Below are 22,412 nucleotides of genomic sequence, written 5' to 3'. Positions count from 1 at the left end.
CTGTGGTTTTGATCTCTATGGGTTTTGACCACAGACTCAGACCTATAACGACTGGAATCTGGATTTTGTTTTGCATCATATATGGACAGATTTGTGAGTAGGAGTAATAGTGTTCTGTGGCTGTAAGTCGATTCCGTAAAACCCGTAGGGCGATTCTTGTTGCAACAATGCATTGTAGCCAATAGTGAACTAGCGTTAACCAATCAGAGATAATTGGTGATTCATCCAAGCGCATGCCTGCATCAATCATTATTACAATCTCAATTATTCTGATTGGCTGAATTTGTGCGATTCTTATTGCAACAATGTATTGTAGCCAATAGTGAGTGAGCGTCAACCAAGTAGAGGTCATTGCAAACGTGACATTGATTGAACGCGTGTCATTGGAAATTGAAATTGGAATCAATTTTCCATGACCCATCCAAATTCGATCAGTCGCTTTTATCAGTCGTTCACAAATTGCACCACCTGTGTGATGTGATGTGTATTGTGTGGTGATGTGCAGTCGCGGTTGGATTTGGATAAATGTAACAAAAAATAAATAATTTGTCGTCTAATTTCCGTTTCTTAAGTTCCGAAAAACTTCTTCATCAAGTACAGAAACTATAACAAGTTTAATTTTACAGTAGGTATGTAAACAGTTACTTTAATATAGGTAACTATCAATAGAAAATAATTAATTTATAAAAAGTTAAAAGTGAAAATATTGCGATTCTAAAAGCATTAGCTCTCACTAAATTATTCTAAATTCTTTCATGTGAAGAAATTAACATTTTCATCATAATTACGAAGGTAAGTTTCTAAACTGTTGCGTACAATTGCGTAGGTACGCGCAGGGTATAGAAGAAAATAATAAATAATGATAAAATCGAATCGAACCTTTTATGTACCTACATGACAGGAACATAGGTACTTATATATTTCCGGAGTTAGAAACAGATGAGGCTCTCAGTCTCAGATGTTAGTTGGCTATTTCGAATCAATGCAAGTTTGGCACCAATAGGAAAATTACAGTGTTGCTTGCGTTGCTACGACGTCCATACATCCTACACATTATAAACAATGTAGGTAGTAGGTACTCAGTTTGATTGACTTACAGCCGACGACTTAGGAATCCTTTGATTTACTGTGATAAAAGTACAGTGTTGATAAAAGTAACTTTTCAAAACATAAGCAATATCTGTATATTGCTTATGTTTTGAGCCAATTGAATTCAGATAAGTAGTTAGGCATACAAAAGTAACAATAATTATGAACACTTCCAGATGTCTAAATCCTGCTATTTTAATTAAAAGTTGTTTATTTATTGTCTAAATACATAAAACGAAAATGTGATTGACTAACTGACAGACTGATTTGTCAACGCACAGCTCAAACTACTAGACGGATCAGGCTGAAAGGCATGCACATTGTAACAAGGCATCTGCTAAGAAGGGATTTTAAAAAATCAACCCCTCTGGGGATAAGATTGGGGTTAGAAATTTGTGTTGTCCACACGGACGAACTCGCAGGGCTAAGCTACCTATTTATTATTATATTTATAATAAGTATAGATTAGAAAAATTAGTAGGATTGCAATGATGTTTCAGAATCATCTGTTTGTTTCAGATTAGACAAACTTCATCAAAATGAGCCTGTTCAAGTCAGCGGTGGCAGCTACCATCAACAGTGGCAAAGTGAGCAGTGGAAATGTTAGTATTGCTTAATCTAAATAAATAAAAGGAAAAGGTGACTGACTGACTGACTGATCTATCAACATACAGCTCAAACTACTGGATGGATCGGGCTGAATTTTGGCATGCAGATAGCTATTATGACGTAGGCATCCGCTAAGAAAGGATGCAATGCACTGCTCAAACTACTGGACGGATCAGCCTGAAAGGCATGCATATTGCACATAGCTATTACGACAAGGCATCTGCTAAGTAACAATTTTTGAAAATTCAAACCCTAAGGGGGTGAAATAGGGGTTTGAAATTTGCATAGTCCACGTGGACGATGTCGCAAGCATAAGCTAGTTTAAATATATAAAACAAAAAGGTGACTGCCTGACTGATCTATGAACGTACAGCTCAAACTATGGATGGATCGGGTTGAATTTTGGCATGCAGTTGCAGATAGCTATTATGACGTAGGCATCCCCTAAGAAAGGATTTTTGAAAATTCAACCCCAAAGGGGGTGAAATAGGGGTTTGAAATTTGCGTAGTCCACTCGGACAAAGTCTCTGAGATAAGCTAGTATAATACCCAAACTGATCAACTGCTAAGGTGTAAAACTCCCTTCTTCCTGAGATAACTTGAGTACCTTCAAGGCAAGATGAATATGTTTTGGGCGAGCAGACTCCAACTAATACATAACCTTTACTGGGTGAGTGCAATCTGTTGTTGCAAGGTTGATCCAAGTTAGTAACTGAATTTGGACTTTAAAAAAGTTTCATCACCTAACTGCCCCGATTGTGATGTGACCTCAGGATGTAGACTATTTATTATTGAGATTTACTCAATTTCCCATGCTTCGCCAGATTGGTGGCTGTAACAGTGCCTATCAATATAAAATATTCCAAATGAGGAGATCCGCAGGAGAACCAAGGTCACTGACATTGCCCAAACTATTAGCAAGCTGAAGTGGCAGTGGGCAGATCATGCCTTTCGTACAGGCGATGGCCGTTGGAGCCGGAAAGTCCTTGAGTGAAAACCGCGTAGTGTGGGACACTCTCTACCAGGATTACGGTTGCCAAGCATCTGGATAAAGCCGGACATAGGTAGGCTTTTCGATTGCGTGTCCGGCCAAAATAAACAGTGTCCGGCTTGTCCAGCTTTTGTTAGGCTTTTTACATTTCGCAAACGAGCGTGGCCGAGCGCAGGCGAGTCGACTGTCGGTCGCTCCCGCAGGCGGCATTGCCGCGTGACAACAAGATTTATGACAATAATAAAAAAAGCTTGATTTTACATAAAAAAAAAATTGTTGTAACTATTAATACTAAGACATAAAATCCTCAATGATGTAGGGTGTCCGGCTTTTCTACCCAAATGTCCGGCCAAACTGGCTGGTCTGTCCGGCTATTAGGTTTGGCGAGATGGCCGGATGAGGAAGGCTGAGGACCGAGTGTGGTGGCGCTCTTTAGGGAAGGCCTATGTCCAACAGTAGATGTCCACAGGCTGATGATGAGTATATTAAAAAGCAACTATGTACACTAAGTACATAACTGGGACATTAAATGTGGCCTTCAACTTCCAATAGGCAGTAATTGTGCTGATAAACTGTACAGCTACATAGTACATACTAACATGTACCACCCATAGAAACATTAAATGCATCGTGTAATAATGCATCTTGCGTCACACTATATTGAATAGTACGCGATAGGTTTCAATCAAAATTTTGAAACCTAGGCCTAGATAGCCTTAAATTATAGTCATGGTATTTTTCACGTATTTCTAAGAGTTGTATTTGAATGAAAAATCGATGAATAATCGATGTGGGCAATATTGGCTACAAGTCCGGATTACTTTGCCCGCCGTCAAAATCTAACAAATGTTAATTTATCAAAAAAAAAAATTACATAGCGAATCTTCTAAATATATAAAAGGAAAAGGTGATTGACTGACTGACTAATCGACTGATCTATCAACGCACAGCTCAAACTACTGGACGGATCGGAACTACTGGGCGCGTTTGGAACCCTCGTAGCTTTAGTTTTAAGTTTGCGTTATAATTATCACCACTATATCTTACAAATCTAACACTATACCAGACAATCAATAAGTGTAATTTATTACCTATTTTGAATAAATCATTTGACTTTGACTTTGATCGGGCTGAAATTTTGCATGCAGATAGCTATTATAACGTAAACGTAGGCATCCGCTAAGGAATGATTTTTGAAAATTTAACCCCTAAGGGGCTGAAATAGGGGTTTGAAATTTGTGCAGTCCACGCGCACGAAGTCGCGAGCATAAGCTAGTTTGCTTATAAATTTTGGGCAAAGTATCATTGCATGGCAAAGTTGGCTAGTTTGACGGTAACTATACCATTTAGGACGTTAGTATTTAGGAAGGTGGAATAAGCCCTTTACAATGTAATGCGACTAATTTTAACGGCAGCAACTGCGTAGTGCGAATATGTTGTTTATGATGATATACCTAGATATACCTAGGATGTATAAGGTACTGGGACTGCATAAGTAGTAATGAAGTACATTATTATTATTATTATTATAATTTATTTATTTATTATTTAATTAGAACGGCCATAAAGCCAATTACACTAATTAAAGTACGAGTACAAACTAACATAAACATACTTACAAAAATTGTTAAAATTATAAATTTTAAAAAGCAAAATTATAAATTTTCACAAAAGTGCAAGATCTGACCCATGAGGTCAGCCCATTTGTCAGCAAATATGTCACAGCGAGGGGACTCCTTCAGCAGCGCGTTGAGCGCAGCCAAAGTGCGCGGTATGGGTGACCTGGAGCGCGCTAACGTGCGACTAAACGGACTTACGAAAAATTTGGAGCGGTGGCGGAGATAGCTGTAATTAGAGGGTGCATAAACGCAGCAGAGCGTGTTGTGTAGTTCAGAGCAGTCGATCACACCCCTAAGAATCTTGCAAATTGTACCAATTTGGTCGCAGTCTCTTTGGGTTTTGAGCGAGTGGAAACCCAAGTGCCCTTGAAGAATTATACAATTGGCAACAGCGGGCAGCCACTAGCCAGCCGCTAGTGTGTCAAACGCACGTGGCCACTGAATGCACACACGTATTGAAACTATTTGCGCGTCACAAGAGATCTATGTCCCAAGTGTGGACGGATCGGTTGATGATGACGACAACGATACCTACTTAATACATTGGTATAAGAGTTCCCGGAGCTACTTAATATGCGCTGAGGATGGCCACCGAGGGGGTTTTAGTGGGTAGAAATCCCACATAACTCGAAACTAGATCTCTCCACAAAGAGATCGGGTATCTTGTGAAGATCCCCCCCCCCCCCCCAACAAAAAAAGCTACTCAGCACCTCATTATATAGACTACATATTAATTCTACTTTATTGCCAACTTTTTTCTCTTACTTCGCCTCTAAAATCTGGCTGCCCTAGGCCCGGTCCTACTGGGCCTTAGGGCGAATCCGCTACTAAGGCTTGGTTGTCTATGAGTATGACTAAGGCCACACGATGAGTTTCCGGTGCGTTGCGGCGACGCACCCCTGTGGATTTGAGTATTGGGTGCCACACGGGCACTGCGTTGCCGCTATGGCAGTTGTATAGTGTTGCACCGCACCACCGGCCTCCCCGCTCGTCTCTCAGGTCCGTTGCGCGTGCAGTGCGGCGCCGCACGACGTCGTAACGCATAGTGTGGTATGGTATAGCAATTTCTTTATAGGAAAAGGCAGAAGCATATTTACGTGTCGTGGCGTGTCGTGACGCGCCAGAAGCACATCGGTTCATACATTTAGTATGACTAGAGACACATAATAGTGGAGTGGCGTGAAACATATTTACGAGTCGTGGCGTGTCGACACGCCACTCCACTATAATGTGTCTCTAGCCATACTAAGGCTAAGTTCATATGGCCGCGCGGTACCGCGCGGAACTACGAACCGCGCGGCACAAGATCAATATAAACGATAATTATCGTCTACATTACCGCGCGGTACCGCACGCCAACGCGCGGCGCGCTCTGACCCGCGCGCAAGATCTAGAACCGCGCGCTGCCGCGCGGCACAAGTATTTCAAACCTGTATCGACCTGTTCAGTTGATCCGCGCGCCTTGAGACGGAAAGACACATAGATCGATGCAATGAGTACCGAAGATGACATTGTGCCTATCGATTTGCTTATCGACGAAATCGAAAAAAGAGATGCGATTTGGAATCTTAACTCTAAGGATTATTCAAATAAAATATTAAAAAGAAGGTCTTGGGAAGAACTAGTTTTAATTTTTTGCAAAAATGATGATTCCGAAGAAAAAAAGAAAAATTTGGGTAAGTTTTTTTTTAATTAGTTTTATTTATTTAAAATAAGTTTTATAAAATCATAGGTAGGTACCTATTACACCATTTTATCTTGCCAATCTAATTTACCTTCAGTAACAAAATAATTTGTGAATTTAGTTCGAATATTATCTACTTCATGGATTGCTCGTCCACTGTTAGTTGGATTCACATTAGGTAATGGCGCTGGATTGATCATATCATCCTGATTTATACCATCTCTCATCCTTACCAAGTTATGTAAAACACAAATAGCTTTGACGATATCAACAGCAAAATCTATCTTCACGTCTATTGGCCGGTGTAAGATACGCCACTTGTTACACATTATGCCAAATGTACATTCGACATACCTTCGTGCTAAAGAAAGGCGGTAGTTAAATATATTTTTTTCTTTTGACAACATTTTACCACCATAGGGTCTCATCAAATTTTTAGTCATAGCGAAAGCCTCGTCAGCTACAATTACGTATGGTAGTTTAAATGCATCGCTCTCATTATTTGTGATAGATCTAGGCTCTGGTAAGTTCAACGAATTTTCTGAGAGTTTTTTGAATAATGACGTTTCCTTGAAAACACCCGAATCACTGTCTTTTCCGTAAGCTCCAACGTCTATCCATATGAAGCAATAGTTAGCATCACATAAAGCCATTAAAACTAATGAGAAAAAGTGTTTGTAATTGTAATACATTGATCCTGATTCTGGTGGCTGTATTAAACGAACGTGTTTGCCGTCCAACGCTCCAACACAATTTGGAAAATATGCTTTATTTTCAAATTGTATAGATATTTGTGTCCAGATTTCTTTTGTTGGTGGACTCATGACCAAAGTTTTTAAATTTCTCCATAAAACTTGGCACACTTGCTTAATTATACCCGATATCGTAGACTTGCCAATTTTATAACCATATTGTAACTCTGCAAATGAAGAACCAGTTGCTAGGTACCTGTAACATAATAGTTATTTAAGATACACGTGCATAAAGTAGATCTTTACCGAATAAGTGCTACAGTGAAAACACAAGCATAGCGAGTGTTTACAGTGTGGCACGCGAGCATAAAGTGCATATGCTCACGTGCCACGATAAATATTCCATTTCTATTCCTACTCCTATTCCTCGTCAAATTCCTATTCCCATACCTATTCCTACCCCTACTTACTCCTATGCCTACTCCTATTCCTATTCCTAATTCTATGTCTATGTCTATTTCTTTTAAGTAAATCTTTACTGAATAAGTGCTACAAAGAAAACACATTCATAGCGAGTGTTTACAGTGTGGCACGTGAGCATAAAGTGCACAAAGTACAATTTGCATAAAGTAGGTCATAAGGACTCTTTATGCACCCGTATCGTACAACATTTTTCAATAGTTTTGCAATGAAAACTAATAATTAATTATTTACTTTCTAGGATCGATTTTGCAAAAAAAATGGAAAAATTTACGAGATGCCTATGTAAAAGAACTTAAGAAAACAAAACATTTGAAGTCCGGTTCCTCAGCATCAACACCATCTTCATTTGCGTATTTCCAAAGATTGTCATTTCTTAAACAAGTTGTCCAGAAACGAAAAACTGACAACAGCCTTGATGTTGCGGAAGTTACAGAGAATCCTGATTTGGATAGTGCAGTTAACAGCAGCGGCGTTCAAGCTTCAACAGAAAATGTGCTCCGGAAAAAATTCAAACTTCACCCTGCCGATGAACATTTTGCAAATCTTTTACAACAAAGCATAAATACTCGAAATAATAATGCAGCAGAAAAGAAAGATGACGATGAAGATAAATTATTTTGTCTTTCATTGGTTAGGGAAATAAAAAAAGTTCCTGAAAACCGGCGTTTAAAACTGAAAATTGAAATTTATAATTTATTAGAACGATACCAAGCTACACGAGCACAGCCACTTGAAGATTTTAACTACCCGTCTACTTCATATAGCTCACAACGACCACCCAGAAACTATCATGCTTCATTTCAAAGTTCTCAATATAGCAACCCAATGCAGTACTCTGATAGAGAATCAACACAATATGGCTATACAACTAGTTCATACACTTCACCTCCCACAAGTTCATCGCAAGTAACATCACCCCCGGGTGATGTTACTTGTGACCCGTCATACGAAGATTCTCAAGAATTAGATCTGTTCAATTAAACTAAAAGTTAATTTGCCAAGAAGCCTCGCTCATAATTTCTTATTTTTTATAATTTTTACTGTGATTATGATTAATAAACAGTTAACTTACCGCAATGTTACAATGAGTTTTTCTTTTGGTGATATGCAATATCTTACAGCATTTTCACTGGATTTTAAATCATTTTCAATGAAATCGTATAAAAAATCAAAGGTTGCAACTGACATACGGAAATAATTAAAAAATTTTTCTTCATGTAACCTCAACTCAGGGTATAAGGTGACAAACAGGCTTGAAGAAAGTCTGTCACTTAATATTGGATGCACCCAGTATCGCCTTTGTCGTCTTCTGCGACGTCTCAGTCTTCTATATAAAATCCACAAGCAAATTGCCTCCTCCACGTCCATTGTATATCAATGTTAATGCCAGACTGGCGCTCGTATATACCCTGTCATGTGAACTCTAACATCGCGCGGCGGCGCGCGGTGCCGCGCGGCCATATGAACTTAGCCTAAATGTATGCAACCGATGTGCTTCTGGCGCGTCACGACACGCCACGACTCGTAAATATGTTTCTGCCTTAACGCAGCGGCACCGCTCAGGCGCCGCGCCGCCAACGCATCGTGTGGCTTCACTCTTTAGTCTAATGCAGTTTATTATACATACAGGCTGTAACCAGAACGCTGGCAAAAATAAAGAAAGGTGATGTACTGTACTGATGATTACTGATAAACCACAAAAACGCGAAAAAAATATATCATATAATTTTGTTAAAGTTTACGATATATTGCAAATAAAACATCTGACTGACGCTAGAGGTCAACGAGCGTTGCGTAAGTAGGCCACTCGGAGTCAATGCCGCGTCCTAGGCGGAGCATTGACCCGAGTTTCGCACGCTATACATTGCGGGTTTGAAAAATACTAAATCACTGAAACTTCAAAATGGGGCAAATGGTTATTGGTATTGGATTGTGTTTAGGTCGTAGGTATAACAATTACGCTAAGTATTTGCTAGCGTTCTAGTTACATCCAGTACCCGTAGTACAAGATTTTACGTCGCACCAAACGAAACCAAATTCGAGAGTCGAAATACTTCCGCGTTACAGTAAAATGGACCTAAACAGCCTTGAATTGAAGTCAAATATTCAATGCCACTGATTTTAATTTTGCAATGTTTCCGCTTGGAGCGCTGGCTGTAGAAGTGTAGACAAACTTGAGCTTTAAAACAAGGCATAGTTTACTGTACGCGGAAGTATTTCGACTCTCGAATTTGGTTTGGTTTGGTGAGACGTAAAATCTTGTACTACGGGTACAGTATACTGTATACAATTGGCAAGAACAAGAACTGTATCAAACCAAACGCACGTGGCCAGCCACACGCTCGTGTCGTGTTAAAAGTTGAAACTATTTAGCCGGCTAGGCTTATAGATTTGATACTACAAATTGATAGTAGGTAATCGTTCTCGTTTATTTTTATCTATACTAAGTATCTCTCGTCTACAATCTCGCCAGCTTGTGGTTTTGAAATGAATCCTAATTGCGGGATAAATAGTAGAATATGTTACTCTCCGATCTTGAACTAGGTATAGTCCGCGACAAGTTGACATGGCAATCGGGGTATGAAGCGGGGGGACGCGCCGCACTCCCGCAAGTTACCCGCGCAAAACCTCACCGGGTTAGCGCGGGGGCTGTGCGGGTATGCGGGCCGTTCCCTCCCCGATTATCATATCGAGTATCGACCTGTCGACGTTGCTCTGTTGCGGCGTAATTGAAAGACAAACCAACATACAAACACACTTTCGCAATTATAATGTGTTATTTAAAGAGCTATTATTATAAATATCTAAATAATAAGTGTTATAATAGAGTTATTATAAAAAATAAAATATAGGCTTATGCTCGCAACTTGGTGTGGACTGCACAAATTTCAAACCCCTATTTTAACCCTTTAGGGATTAAATTTTCAAAAATCCTTTCTTAGCAGACGTCTACGGCATGATCTGCATGCCAAATTGCAGCCCGGTCCGTTCAGTAGTTTGAGCTGTGTGTCGATAGATCAGTCAATCACCTTTTCTTTTTATATATATTTAGATAATACGTGTTGTTGAACAAGGGTCTAAGGGTCAATGTCAACTAATGCTAATGACTCAACTAAACAGCGCGTGCCTTTGTTAAAAACCTTATAAGATGACACGTGATAAATATTCATCTTTTACTAGCTGCCCCGGCGAACTTTGTATCGCCTAACAGTCGATTCTTTTTCAGGATTTTTTTTTTAATTTTTCTCCGTAAGAACCATCCCCGTACTTCAAGGAATATTATGAAAAAAGAATTAGCGAAATCGGTTCAGCTGTCCTCGAGATTTGCGATCAGCAACACATTCAGCGATTCATCTAAATATATAAAAGGAAAAGGTGACTGACTGACTGACTGACTGACTGACTGATCTATCAACGCCATATCTATTAAATGTGAGTCTAGGTTTCTTGACAGACAGACCAAGAAGTGATCCTATAAGGGTTCCGTTTTTCCTTTAGAAGTATGGAACCCTATAAAAATCAGTTAGTAAAAATTAGTTTGGACTGAAATTTCAATCAAAACTCGTCGCTGGAATAAATTGTTGTTAATCAAACCGGAATCGAATCAGGGATCTCCCATCTATAGGATCTCAGTTCTAAGCATTGTGCCAGAGAGGTTCTCACACTAGAAATTGCTAAGTTTTGCTAAGTTTTACTTTTGTGACGTCGTTCAGTAATGTTCTTTTTCCTCTTCACCAGATGCGGCTCCGTCCCTTACTTTCGTGTGCGCCCGTAGCTCTAGTGTGGGACCGCGGCGCGCACAGCCAAGACATCACCAAGAACATCCAGTACATCACCAATGAGAAGGTCAAGCTCACCGCGGATCCAAAGACGATGAAGTAAGCTCCAAACTGTCAAACTATAATTAGCCGGCGATGGGTTGATACTTGATCATGATGTGTACGGAAATGCAGTTAGTATTGTTGGCACCATTCCACGCACATGATGACCGTAGCCTATTTTCAACGTACGGAAACTAAAATATCTTTCCATTCAAAACGTTAACTTAAAACGTAATATTCTTCATAGGTCTGCCGTGTAAATCCAAAACACTGTATCTTGTGTGTATCTTAGATAAACCGTTTTGAGAAAACTGTGTCTTAAGGTTTTTTTTTATTTGGGTTGATTTTGTGTTGACACTGTAACTCAAGTTATAGTGTACTAGCTTATGCTCGCGACTTCGTCCGCGTGGACTACCTACACAAATTTCAAACTCCTATTTCACCCCCTTAGGGGTTGAATTTTCAAACATCCTTTCTTAGCGGATGCCTACGTCATAATAGCTATTTGCATGCCAAATTTCAGCCTGATCCTTCCAGTGGGCTGTGCGTTGATAGATCAGTCAGTCAGTCAGTCACCTTTTCCTTTTATATATTTAAAAATTGGCTTTACACGGCAGACCGCAGAGGTATCTATATTATCATCTGAAATGCTAATTGTTTACTTGAAATATATGAACTCTGCATACGACTTATTTACATGTCCTATTGTTGAAACCGACCTACATAACTACACTTACGAAACTATATGCATCAACTCTCTAGATATGCGTGCCCCACTTACATCTAATACGATAAACTTTTCAAATTCTGTTTTGTCTATAGTTTGATTTTTTTTTTTTTTTTTTTAAAGAATATTAGCCATGTTAAATGACTAATATTCCCCTTTCCTCTCCAACTAAGCGTCAGGCTTGTGCTAGGAGTAGGTACGACAATAGTGCAACGGGCGGGGTTTGAACCGTCGACCTTTCGGTTTTCAGTCCACTCCTTTACCGGTTGAGCTATTGAGGCTCTAAAATTGATTGCTACCAATGGGCAAACATTGGGGCCGATTCAACGGATCGACGTGATTTTTTGCATGGGTAAAGATAAACACCAGGGAGAGTGACATAGGCTACTTTTTATCCCGGAAGATCAGAGAGTTCCCACGGGATTTAAAAAAAAACCCGGCCAAGTGCGAGTCAGGCTCGCGCAATGAGGCGTCCGTACTACAGTCGTATTTTTTCGACATTTTGCACGATAATTCAAAAACTATGATGCATAAAAATAAATAAAAATCTGTTTTAGAATGTACAAATGAAGACCTTTCATATGATACCCCACTTGATATAGTTATCTCATTTCGAAAGTTGAAAATACTAATTATTAGTTCATGACCACAATTTAATTTTTTTTTGTGTGATCTAACCCTAAACTCACGGTTTTCAGATTTTTCCCCAAATGTCAGCTATAAGATCTACCTACCTGCCAAATTTCATGATTCTAGGTCAACGGGAAGTACCCTGTAGGTTTCTTGACTGACAGACAGACAGACAACAAAGTGATCCTATAAGGGTTTTGTTTTTCCTTTTGAGGTACGGAACCCTAAAAACCTAATTCCACGCGGACGAAGTCGCGGGCATCAGTTAGTAACTCATTGAAATGCTTCATTATACTATTTTACGACTACTTACTGCGATAAGTATATTTTTTATTCGATCGAGGTTGCAATTTTAGTTGGTAATGCACTTTTGATTAGTTACTCCAATATAACAACTTGGACTTTGCCCAGACGTAACGTAGATAATGGTGATATGATATGGTGTATGTAACTAACTACTTGAAATGGTTAGAAGAACGTTTCTAATAGACAGTTCAGTCCTAAATATATATTTATCACTGGCTGATGCTCGCGACTTCGGCCGCGTGAATTTAGGTTTTTTAAAAACCCCGTGGGAAATCCTTTGATTTTCCGGCATAAATAGTAGCCTATGCCTTTCAAACTGTCGGATTAGCACAGCAATAAACGAGAAAATAGAAAATCCAATTAATGGGTGAGAGATTTCCAAGATATATTTTTTTTTACAATTTTTTGTTAAGTGTCCCCTTCTTCCACAGGTTGAACAAACAACTGAACCGACCGACATGCGTGATGATAAACTGGCTGCTGGCGAGACAGAAGCACGTGATGAAGTACGCCAATCTCTACTTGGAGCAGGGCTTCGACGTCATCTCCGTGTCTTGCACGCCGTGGCAGCTGATGTGGCCGCTGAAGGGATCCCAGGTAGCTAAACACTTAAACGAGTTGGCGATCAGCGGGAAGCGAGTGTGTAGTTTCGATAGTTTTGTCGCCGGGCTATAATCGAGTGTGCAAGTGCGACGAGCGATTACTCGCGCCATTCGCCCGCTGTCGCTTAGTCCTGTGCAAACCTGCGCGTGTTTAAGCGAGAGAACATCGCTGAAAGAATACTGAGCGAATTTATTTTTGAAAGCTCGTCGCTCAGCGACAAATTTAGTAAAGCGAGTTGTCGCCGGTAGTGTGAACAGTCAGAGCGCAACTTTTGACATATTCATCTCTTTCGTTTACACGGAATGTACATTTACTGTACGCGCACTGAGGGTTCCGTACTACAATCGTATTTTATCGACATTTTGCACGGTGAACCAAAAACTATTATGCCTAAAAATAAATTAAGTTAAGCCCTTTCATATGAAAATAGCAATATTTATTCATGAACACATTTTAATTTTTTTCTTGTGATGTAACCACAAATTCACAGTTCAGATTTTTCCCCTCATAGACCTACCTTCCTGCCAAATTTCATGATTCTAGGTCAATGTGAAGTACCCTCGCGCAGCTACTTTGCGGCGGCGCATCTTCAAAGCGCATCTTCCTCGCACAGCTACATAGCTTAGTATTGGTGAAAACGGTCACATATTTTCGTAGCGTAGATTTCACAGCATATCGCGTATATAGCGTAGCGTACGTATTAGTTAAGTATTTGTGATCTTTTTGTCTTCATGCTTTGTTTTTTGTTGTGTTTTTTGTTTTTGTTTTGTTTATGTACGTTTGTCTGGTGTTGTTCTGTTTTGTACTGTGCGCTATGGTCCCAAATAAAAGGTTATTTATTATTTATATCTCTGGTGGAAAGGCACCCTAAAGCAGGGAGAGAAATGAAATATTTATTACTTACAGCTGGTAGCGGCAGACCTGATCAAGTTCATGACGGCGAACGAGAACGATCAGCCCACGGTGCTGCACGGCTTCTCCGTCGGCGGGTACATCTGGGGCGAGGTGTGCGCGCAGGTCATGGACAACAAGCACTTGTGAGTATCACACTTGTAGGTACGCGACAGGTCGAGATGGCAATTATAGGGGTGGGAACGCCCCGCACACCCGCACAGTCCCCGCGCTAGCGAGCGTGGGTGACGTGGGCTACATAAATTTCAACCCATATTTTACTCCCTTAGGGGTTGAATTTTCAAAAATATCTTCTTAGCGCAGCCTACGTCATAATAGCTATCTGCATGCCAGATTTCAGCCCAATCCATCCAGTAGTATTAGCTATGCGTCGATCAGTCAGTCAGTCATCTTTTCCTTTTATATATTTAGAAATGTTTTTTCCTTATCTTCCAGATATCAGTCAGTAATAGACCGGGTGGCGGCCCAAGTGTGGGACTCCGCGGCCGACATCACGGAGATCTCCATCGGAGTGCCCGCCGCCGTGTTCCCGAAGAACAAGATCATGCAGAAAACTCTCAAGGCTTATATGGAGTAAGTGCTAACTATACGATGCTAGCGGATACCCGGCGTATGCTACTACGCTTTTTTTTTTTTTTTTTTAATTTATTATTAAATAAAAATACATACAAATAAAAGTTTAAACTAAAAACACCGAAAAAACCACAGAGGTTTGTCCTCGGTGCCTAGCTGCAACAAAGATACCCATTAACTAATTACTTAAAAGAAATAATCTACAGTAGGTATATAACGCGACGAATCACGTAAGTATGTAACATGTTATAATCGTGAGTAGGTTTATTAAATTTAAGGTTTATTAGGTGAATAGGATAAAAAATATCTGTAAGCCACCTTCGCATTATTGCCTTTCTAATGAAACCGGTTTGAAGCACATCGTTTGGATGGTTTCAAAGTCTATAATAGCCATAGAAACATTTTTTACGTTTTTTACTAGAGATTTCATATGAGGGGGCATATATGGCCCATTAACCTCGTTACGAAACGTGGGAGGGCGCCCGTTCGATACTTACTCTTTAGCGTATTTCCCGGGGCGCCTTCTTGAATCCCTACAAGCTCTTTTCTTTCTGCTTCCTTGTCCCTATATTATGTCTTTCTCTACTTTCTGGGGCAGACGTCAGAGTTACAGGAGATCCCCTTGGCTGATCGTGGTGACTCCTATTATCCACTTTCTCTCCTGCTTATTCTTCTCTGTTTTCGCTCCCGCTCTCGCTCTACTCATACGGACGGACGGACTGACAGCGGAGGCTTAGTGCTAGGGTTCTGTTGGCACTCTTCGGGTACGGAAACCTAAAAACCATGTATAGTCCGCGACAGGTTGAGGTGGTTGGAGGTATGAGGCCTGGGGACGCCCCGCCCGCACCGGGCTAGCGCTGGGGCTGCGCGGGGCGTTCCCCCCCGCCATATAGCCATATAGCTTCGATTGCCATTTCGACCTGTCGCGTATTATAGGTACATGTTGGCAAGCCGAAAATTATCAGTGTCTACACAGACAGATTTTATCTACCTTATCGAGTGATAAGACGATTATGACATTGATATTGATTTATCATTATAAGGCACTTATGCAATGTATATCGGACATCTTTGGGTCATTCAGGACGTAGTAATCGAACAAAATAATAATATTCATTGTTTAGTTGGATGGCAACGGTTATCCTAAAGCCAAACCGCCCAGACGTTTAGTTAAATGATTCTTGGCATCGTATTCGTCATCGCTGAGCATCATAACCCCTTCTTTTAATCATATAATGGTAGGGGTAGGGTTACTAAAGTTATTAAAGTTACTAAGCCTAAAGAACTGCTAATAGGTTAATTAAAAATATTATAAGTCCCGCAAATTGCTAAAGCGTGTCGCCGCCATTTTAGTGACGTCGTGATGGTATATTTTTACTTAAATATACGACAAATAACATCAAAATGACGTCATTTCGATGTTAATGAGACATGGTTCCAGCGCGATAGCAATTTGCGGGACTTATATCCCAAATGGTGGCGTAGCAAAGCAGAGGCGAATTTTGAATCTTTCAGGCTTTGGCAATCAGCCCGCGGCATACACGGTCTTCCTGTGATCTTCCAAAATTCTTAACAAAAGTTCCACCCGTAGTCACTAGTCACTAGTCATCAGCTAGTCAGCTAGTCGCTTATAAAATAGTCTCGCGTGTACATTAAGGCTTGCACAGACTAAGGGCAGTCTTCGACGTACTTTTTGTTAGGAAAAACAGATCGCTTACAACTGCAGCAAATAACGCACACGAAGGACTAAAAATACCTCATACAATAGCGACAAACAGACCGCACGAAAGTACGAAGGAGTCATCGGAAAAAATTGAATTTATAAATACCCGAGCTGAAGGCAGGCCGTCTAGCAAGCAAGCTAGTGCAATGGGGATGTTTTTGTTTTCGCCAAGCGAAGTCATGGATAGTCGCTTCCTTATGACATAACTTGACCTCCATTTTCTCTCCCCCAGTTACCACTTGAAGACCTTCCACGACGCTGCAACAGTCCACTACATCAGATCTTCTCAACTGTTCCACACGAACATCTGTCGCGCACCCGCCTTGTTCCTTCTGTCGAGCAGCGACCCAGTCGGAGCGGAGAGGAGCAACCGGAACGTGTACGAGTCTTGGCTCAAGATGGGCATCAAGGTGAGACCACATCATCACGCTGCAACAGTCCACTACATCAGATCTTCTCAACTGTTCCACACGAACATCTGTCGCGCACCCGCCTTGTTCCTTCTGTCGAGCAGCGACCCAGTCGGAGCGGAGAGGAGCAACCGGAACGTGTACGAGTCTTGGCTCAAGATGGGCATCAAGGTGAGACCACATCATCACGCTGCAACAGTCCACTACATCAGATCTTCTCAACTGTTCCACACGAACATCTGTCGCGCACCCGCCTTGTTCCTTCTGTCGAGCAGCGACCCAGTCGGAGCGGAGAGGAGCAACCGGAACGTGTACGAGTCTTGGCTCAAGATGGGCATCAAGGTGAGACCACATCATCACGCTGCAACAGTCCACTACATCAGATCTTCTCAACTGTTCCACACGAACCTCTGTCGCGCACCCGCCTTGTTCCTTCTGTCGAGCAGCGACCCAGTCGGAGCGGAGAGGAGCAACCGGAACGTGTACGAGTCTTGGCTCAAGATGGGCATCAAGGTGAGACCACATCATCACGCTGCAACAGTCCACTACATCAGATCTTCTCAACTGTTCCACACGAACATCTGTCGCGCACCCGCCTTGTTCCTTCTGTCGAGCAGCGACCCAGTCGGAGCGGAGAGGAGCAACCGGAACGTGTACGAGTCTTGGCTCAAGATGGGCATCAAGGTGAGACCACATCATCACGCTGCAACAGTCCACTACATCAGATCTTCTCAACTGTTCCACACGAACCTCTGTGGAGCACATTTCTCATTTGTCTCTGGTCTGGTCTGGTCTTTTTTCGGATTAGGCTACTTGACTCATATCTAATTTCGTCCAATAAATGATTATTTATTATAGTATTTTGCTTAAGACAACGAAATATATCAATAACAATTATTAAAAACGCAGGATGGATATATAAATCCAATTTAAAAAAATACAATTTTTATTTTTATTTGAAACGCAGAAAACGCTGTCAGCCATGATGTGACGTCATTAAATATGTAAAAAAAGAAATGTCATTCCTATGTCACGCGGGGACTAACGTAGTATCCATATATATAAAATTTAGAGTCCTGACTAACTTATATATCAACGCACAGCCTAAACATCTAAACAGCTGGTCCTAGATACATGAAATTTGGTGAGTGTGTTCTTTGTAGGTAAAGAGAAGGTGTCCACTAGGAAAGGATTTTTTGAAATTCCACCCCTGAGTGGGTTAAATGCAGGTTTGAAATTTATGAAGTCCACGCGGGCGAAGTCACGAGCATAAGCTAGTTTTTATATATTTCTAAAAACTCATAGTAAACGTAAAAAAATATCGTTTTCTCTTTATAAATTGAATAAGTTATTAAGTAAGACTTACAACAAAGTGATCTTTGCAAAAATAAATTTGGGTTGAAGTCGTTAGTCATATAGGATCCCTTTAAGCAAGTCTTTGCGTGTTACGTATATTTATTTCACTGGGCACTCTAATCCACAACTTTCCTGTGGTCTTTATCGATGCGTTTTTTACATTCTCCGATGATACAATAACGATAATTACTATATTTTTCATGTAAACTAGTATAGAAGTCATGTTTATTAAACTTTGGGAGGTTATGCTGTTGTTTACAAATGCATGACGTCAGAGCACAGATAATCTATCGGCCAAACATGGCCGACAGTGTTTTCGCCTGTCTAAGAAAAATATTTTTTTAAATTAAAGTTTTACGGTTTTTAGGGCGCAAAAAAATATAGTGTTAATTTTTTTGATATAATAGGACAAATATTAACCATTTAAGACCAACTTAAAAAAAGTGTCAAGTAGCCTATTGTGCCACACATGACATAGTTTAGTTCCGGCGCTTCTTCTGTTCGAGGTCTTTTGACTTTACTGCTCGACAGGTAGCCCGTAGGTTTAACTGGTATTGTGTGGCACAGCTTTAAAAAAAAATTATTTTTTCTATCTTTCTTTCAGTGTACGTGGCATTGCTGGGACCGCTCCCCGCACGTTCAGCACTTCACCAAGCACCGCGACGAGTATGTGGCGCTCGTGCGCGCGCACATCCGCGAGCACGCTGTACTTGCGCAGCAGGAGAAGTCGCGCGCACACGCTTAGCGCACCACTAGCTAATAAACTAATAGAAATAGTGTTTAAGATAAGTAAATATAGTTGAAAGTGAAGTGTTAATAAGTTGTGTCTGGAAAACCGAAACCAAACTACAGTATGCGGCCGAAAGTAATGTACATCTATCTTTAGAAGGTGATAGCAGATTTGTAGAGCGTTGTCCCTGGCGTTGAGACCGACAAAACGTCATATAGGTATGAGTGAACGAGACAACGCTCTCCAAAGCCGAAATGTCATTCTAATGGCCGATGTACATTACTTTCGGCCGCGTACTGTAAATGTGTGCAGCAACATAAACTGACCAATATTGGCGTCGATTCTGATTGTTTTTCGCTGAACTAAATTTAGAGTATCTAAATTTTCTCTTTTTAAAATTGCTTAAAAATAACAGAAAATGAATTCTAAATTAAAGACTAGATTTTAGTGCTCCTGTATAAGTTCCGCAAATTGCTATTAGGGGCGAACCATGTCTCATTAACATCCAAATGACGTCATTTGACGTATATTTAAGTAAAAATATACCAGCAGCTCAAAACTTCAGTCGAGTGCTGACGACACTAAAATGGCGCCCACGCGCATTAGCAATTTGAGGGACTTATAACAAATTTAAACAATATGCTCACAACTGGCTCCTAACTGTCAAGTCACGAGATTTGACAGTTCTAAGTCAAATACCCACGCACAAATACGGTACCCGCGTTCGCCTGCATCGGGTTAGCGCGGGGGCTGTGCGGGTGTGCGGGGCGTTCCCTCCCCGATTGCCATGTAGACCTGTCGCGGACTATACGCGTTTTTTCGAGGACGGAGGTATCTGCGATTTGTTAATTAATACCTTTTAAGTCACCTAAGAAAAACTATAGTTAATATATTAATTTAATTAAAATTGTAGTATAACATTGATACATGATGAATCGAGTTCCTTATTATATAGATTTATTTTTATTTAACTTACGCAATATTCAAATTTCTGTTGTTATTAAATTTTTCATTAACACATATAAAATTAAAGGTTGAAACAAACAGAACGCGCCACGGAAACGTGTCTATCGCGGCTTAATAATATTAAAGAAATTATACAGTTATCACAAAACAAACAGGCCAATATGAATTCTGAAGTTGCAACAGCAGTTGGTTTGCGCAGGTCATGGACTAAAGATTAAATAGACATGCTCGGCTGAGATCTGTATTGAGGGTTCCGTACCCGGAGGGTACCGTGATACTAAGCGTCCACTGTCCTACCGTCTGGTTGTCTATCAGCGGGTCGGTTCTTGAGACCTATTGGAAGAAAGATGAAATTTTCAGTGTATTTTCAGTGCCGCTATAACAACAAATAATAAAAATTTAAAAATGGCCGCCATGTAAATTAAAAAGTACATAATCTTGAATGTACAATGGTACGATATCCTTAGTGTGCGAGTCTTGACCTTTTTTAAATAATTACTGCGCGCGTTCGCTGTGACATATACCGTACAATTTCGACGCGCGTTGTGTGTGTATCAAGCTTTAAACATGTTGCACGTTATAAAAATTGTAATTGAACATGTTAATATCAGACCAAATAGACGTAAAAGAGTTTTGTTATTATTTTATCAGTAACTGTAATAATAAATGTTGTTACGCGTAAAAGATCCAATCCACATAAGTTGTTTTAGATATAGTCCGTAAAAATGAGTCTTCACGCGCCATTTTTAACCGACTTCAAAAAGGAGGAGATTCTCAATTCGTCAGAATCTTTATTTTTAACTGGGTCAACTATCATGTCAAAAGTGCTGCTGCTCGATTGCGGTAAAATGACGGCTACAATGTCACCTCTGATTGGTTGACGCACGTTCACTATTGGCTGCAATGCCTTGTTGCAACAAGAATCGCAAAAATTCAGCCAATCACATTGTAATGATGATTGATGCCGGTTTTACGAAATCGACCTACAGTTCCCCTTTAAAATAGGGATTAAAATCGTACTTTTCACATGAAATTTGACACAAAAAGTTATAATGGCACGTGAGAAGTCATTTTTTACGCATTATTATATTTACATATACTTTAAAGTATGAACTTTGAGTTAAAGCCAGATGAGAAAAATAAAACACCTCCTCATATTAAGGAAAACTGGTGGAACTAATTAATATAACAGAGCCTCAATAGCTCAACAGGTAAAGGAATGGACTGAAAACCAGAAGGTCGACGGTTCAAACCCCGCCCGTTGCACTATTGTCGTACCTACTCCTAGCACAAGCTTGACGCTTAGTTGGAGAGGAAAGGGGAATATTAGTCATTTAACATGGCTAATATTCATTTAAAAAAAAACAAGACTAAACATAGTGACCATAGATTATATACTAGCTGTGGCGCCCCCAGAGCAAATTTTTTATATTTCTGGCCAGTTCATAAATATTATTTTAAAAATCTTTAAAACTAACTCTTTATGGGTGGGTCCTTTCGGCATAACTACAATTATCTAAAATAAGCTTTTATTACTTATGCACTTTCAAGCATGGACTGAATTATAAAATTAAGTTGGTATAAGATTTAAAAGATTTTCAATTATACTTAGTTTAAAGTTTTTATAAAATAAAGATACTTTGAAAATACTTAGTTGTGTTTAATGAAAACCCTGCAGAAATGAAAATGGGACCACCACCTTAACATCCTCTGTTGATTAAAAAAAAAAATCGGTCCAGAACCTGGAAAAAATCGATGTACATACATAAAAAAAGTCGAGAAAAAAAAACGGGCCGAATGAGGAAGTTTCAGGGCAACGTTCGATAAAATTTTCAAAATGGCCCTAATAACCGGACCACTAAAGATGAAAAATAACACCTGTATCTATATGATCTATGCTTTAATGTTTATTTTATTTTTATTTTTGTTTATATGAAAGTAATCAACAGCGTAAATACATAATTATTATTTAAATTTAAATCTAGGTATAACAGAAGGCCAAAAGAGATTACTTAAAATTATAATTAAAACTATTTTAACAGAATAGATAGATATATATTTAGATCGTGTCAATCAACGACATAGATGAAGAGTAAGAGCTAGCGTGCATGCACTGTAATTTTCCTTACGTTTCTTTCCCACAAAATGTGTGAACTATAATAGATGTAATTAATTAATTTCACATCCGGTTTAAATTTAAAAAATTAAAGCATAGATATAGGTAGGTATTTTTTATCTTTCATCTTTAGTGGTGGGGTTATTTAGAAAAAATCTTCTGAAATCTTTGAAAATTTTTTCGAACGTTGCCCTGAAATTTCCTCATTGAGAACCACCTCCTTTTCGGAAGTCGGTTAAAAAAGAAAAGGTGACTGACTGACTGACTCATCTATCAACGCACATCAGCTCTATACTACTGGACCGGTCGGGATGTTTGGCATGCCGATAGCTATTATAATGTAGACATCCGCTAAGAAAGGATTTTTGAAAA

The 22,412-nt window shown here is 39.9% G+C and overlaps 3 protein-coding genes across 5 annotated transcripts; 2 read left to right on the top strand and 1 right to left on the bottom strand.

Annotated features, from left to right (window-relative positions):
- Positions 1 to 434: 434 nt before the first annotated feature.
- LOC117992946 (uncharacterized) lies at positions 435 to 21,573 on the top strand. 3 transcript variants are annotated; one of them, XM_069506223.1, is made up of 8 exons: positions 435 to 625; positions 1,609 to 1,691; positions 10,906 to 11,045; positions 13,083 to 13,248; positions 14,161 to 14,291; positions 14,602 to 14,739; positions 16,695 to 17,556; positions 18,833 to 21,573. In XM_069506223.1, exons 2-8 carry the CDS (start codon positions 1,629 to 1,631, stop codon positions 18,971 to 18,973), a joined length of 1,641 nt encoding a protein of 546 aa, XP_069362324.1. In that variant the 5' UTR covers positions 435 to 625; positions 1,609 to 1,628; the 3' UTR covers positions 18,974 to 21,573. The 3 variants fall into 3 exon arrangements, with proteins under 3 accessions (XP_069362324.1, XP_069362323.1, XP_069362326.1); XM_069506222.1 differs by having other exon boundaries at positions 435 to 629; XM_069506225.1 differs by lacking the exon at positions 435 to 625 and having other exon boundaries at positions 1,590 to 1,691.
- LOC138403934 (uncharacterized) lies at positions 5,801 to 8,243 on the top strand. Its single transcript, XM_069506283.1, has 2 exons — positions 5,801 to 5,984; positions 7,406 to 8,243. The coding sequence occupies exons 1-2, from the start codon at positions 5,801 to 5,803 to the stop codon at positions 8,146 to 8,148; spliced, it is 927 nt and encodes a 308-aa protein (XP_069362384.1). The 3' UTR covers positions 8,149 to 8,243.
- On the bottom strand, positions 5,986 to 8,535 carry LOC117992948 (uncharacterized). Its single transcript, XM_034980680.2, has 2 exons — positions 8,240 to 8,535; positions 5,986 to 6,940 (listed from the first exon to the last, which is right to left on the bottom strand). Exons 1-2 carry the CDS (start codon positions 8,533 to 8,535, stop codon positions 6,052 to 6,054), a joined length of 1,185 nt encoding a protein of 394 aa, XP_034836571.1. The 3' UTR covers positions 5,986 to 6,051.
- Positions 21,574 to 22,412: the final 839 nt, after the last annotated feature.

This window comes from Maniola hyperantus, chromosome 22 (genome assembly GCF_902806685.2).
Source record: "Maniola hyperantus chromosome 22, iAphHyp1.2, whole genome shotgun sequence".
NCBI lineage: Eukaryota > Metazoa > Arthropoda > Insecta > Lepidoptera > Nymphalidae > Maniola > Maniola hyperantus.
The sequence above is the reverse complement of the archived record's forward strand: the minus strand, read 5'-3'. Positions and strand labels throughout refer to the sequence as shown.

Excerpts from the sequence above, each read along its gene's own strand:
- LOC138403934 (XM_069506283.1), top strand. The coding sequence starts at position 5,801 with ATGAGTACCGAAGATGACATTGTGCCTATCGATTTGCTTATCGACGAA. Across the intron at positions 5,985-7,405 it reads AGAAAAAAAGAAAAATTTGG|GATCGATTTTGCAAAAAAAA; the intron begins GTAAGTTTTTTT and ends TTTACTTTCTAG.
- LOC117992946 (XM_069506223.1), top strand. The coding sequence starts at position 1,629 with ATGAGCCTGTTCAAGTCAGCGGTGGCAGCTACCATCAACAGTGGCAAA. Across the intron at positions 14,740-16,694 it reads ACTCTCAAGGCTTATATGGA|TTACCACTTGAAGACCTTCC; the intron begins GTAAGTGCTAAC and ends TCTCTCCCCCAG. Across the intron at positions 17,557-18,832 it reads GGCTCAAGATGGGCATCAAG|TGTACGTGGCATTGCTGGGA; the intron begins GTGAGACCACAT and ends TCTTTCTTTCAG.
- LOC117992948 (XM_034980680.2), bottom strand. The coding sequence starts at position 8,535 with ATGGACGTGGAGGAGGCAATTTGCTTGTGGATTTTATATAGAAGACTG. Across the intron at positions 6,941-8,239 it reads AAACTCATTGTAACATTGCG|GTACCTAGCAACTGGTTCTT; the intron begins GTAAGTTAACTG and ends ATTATGTTACAG.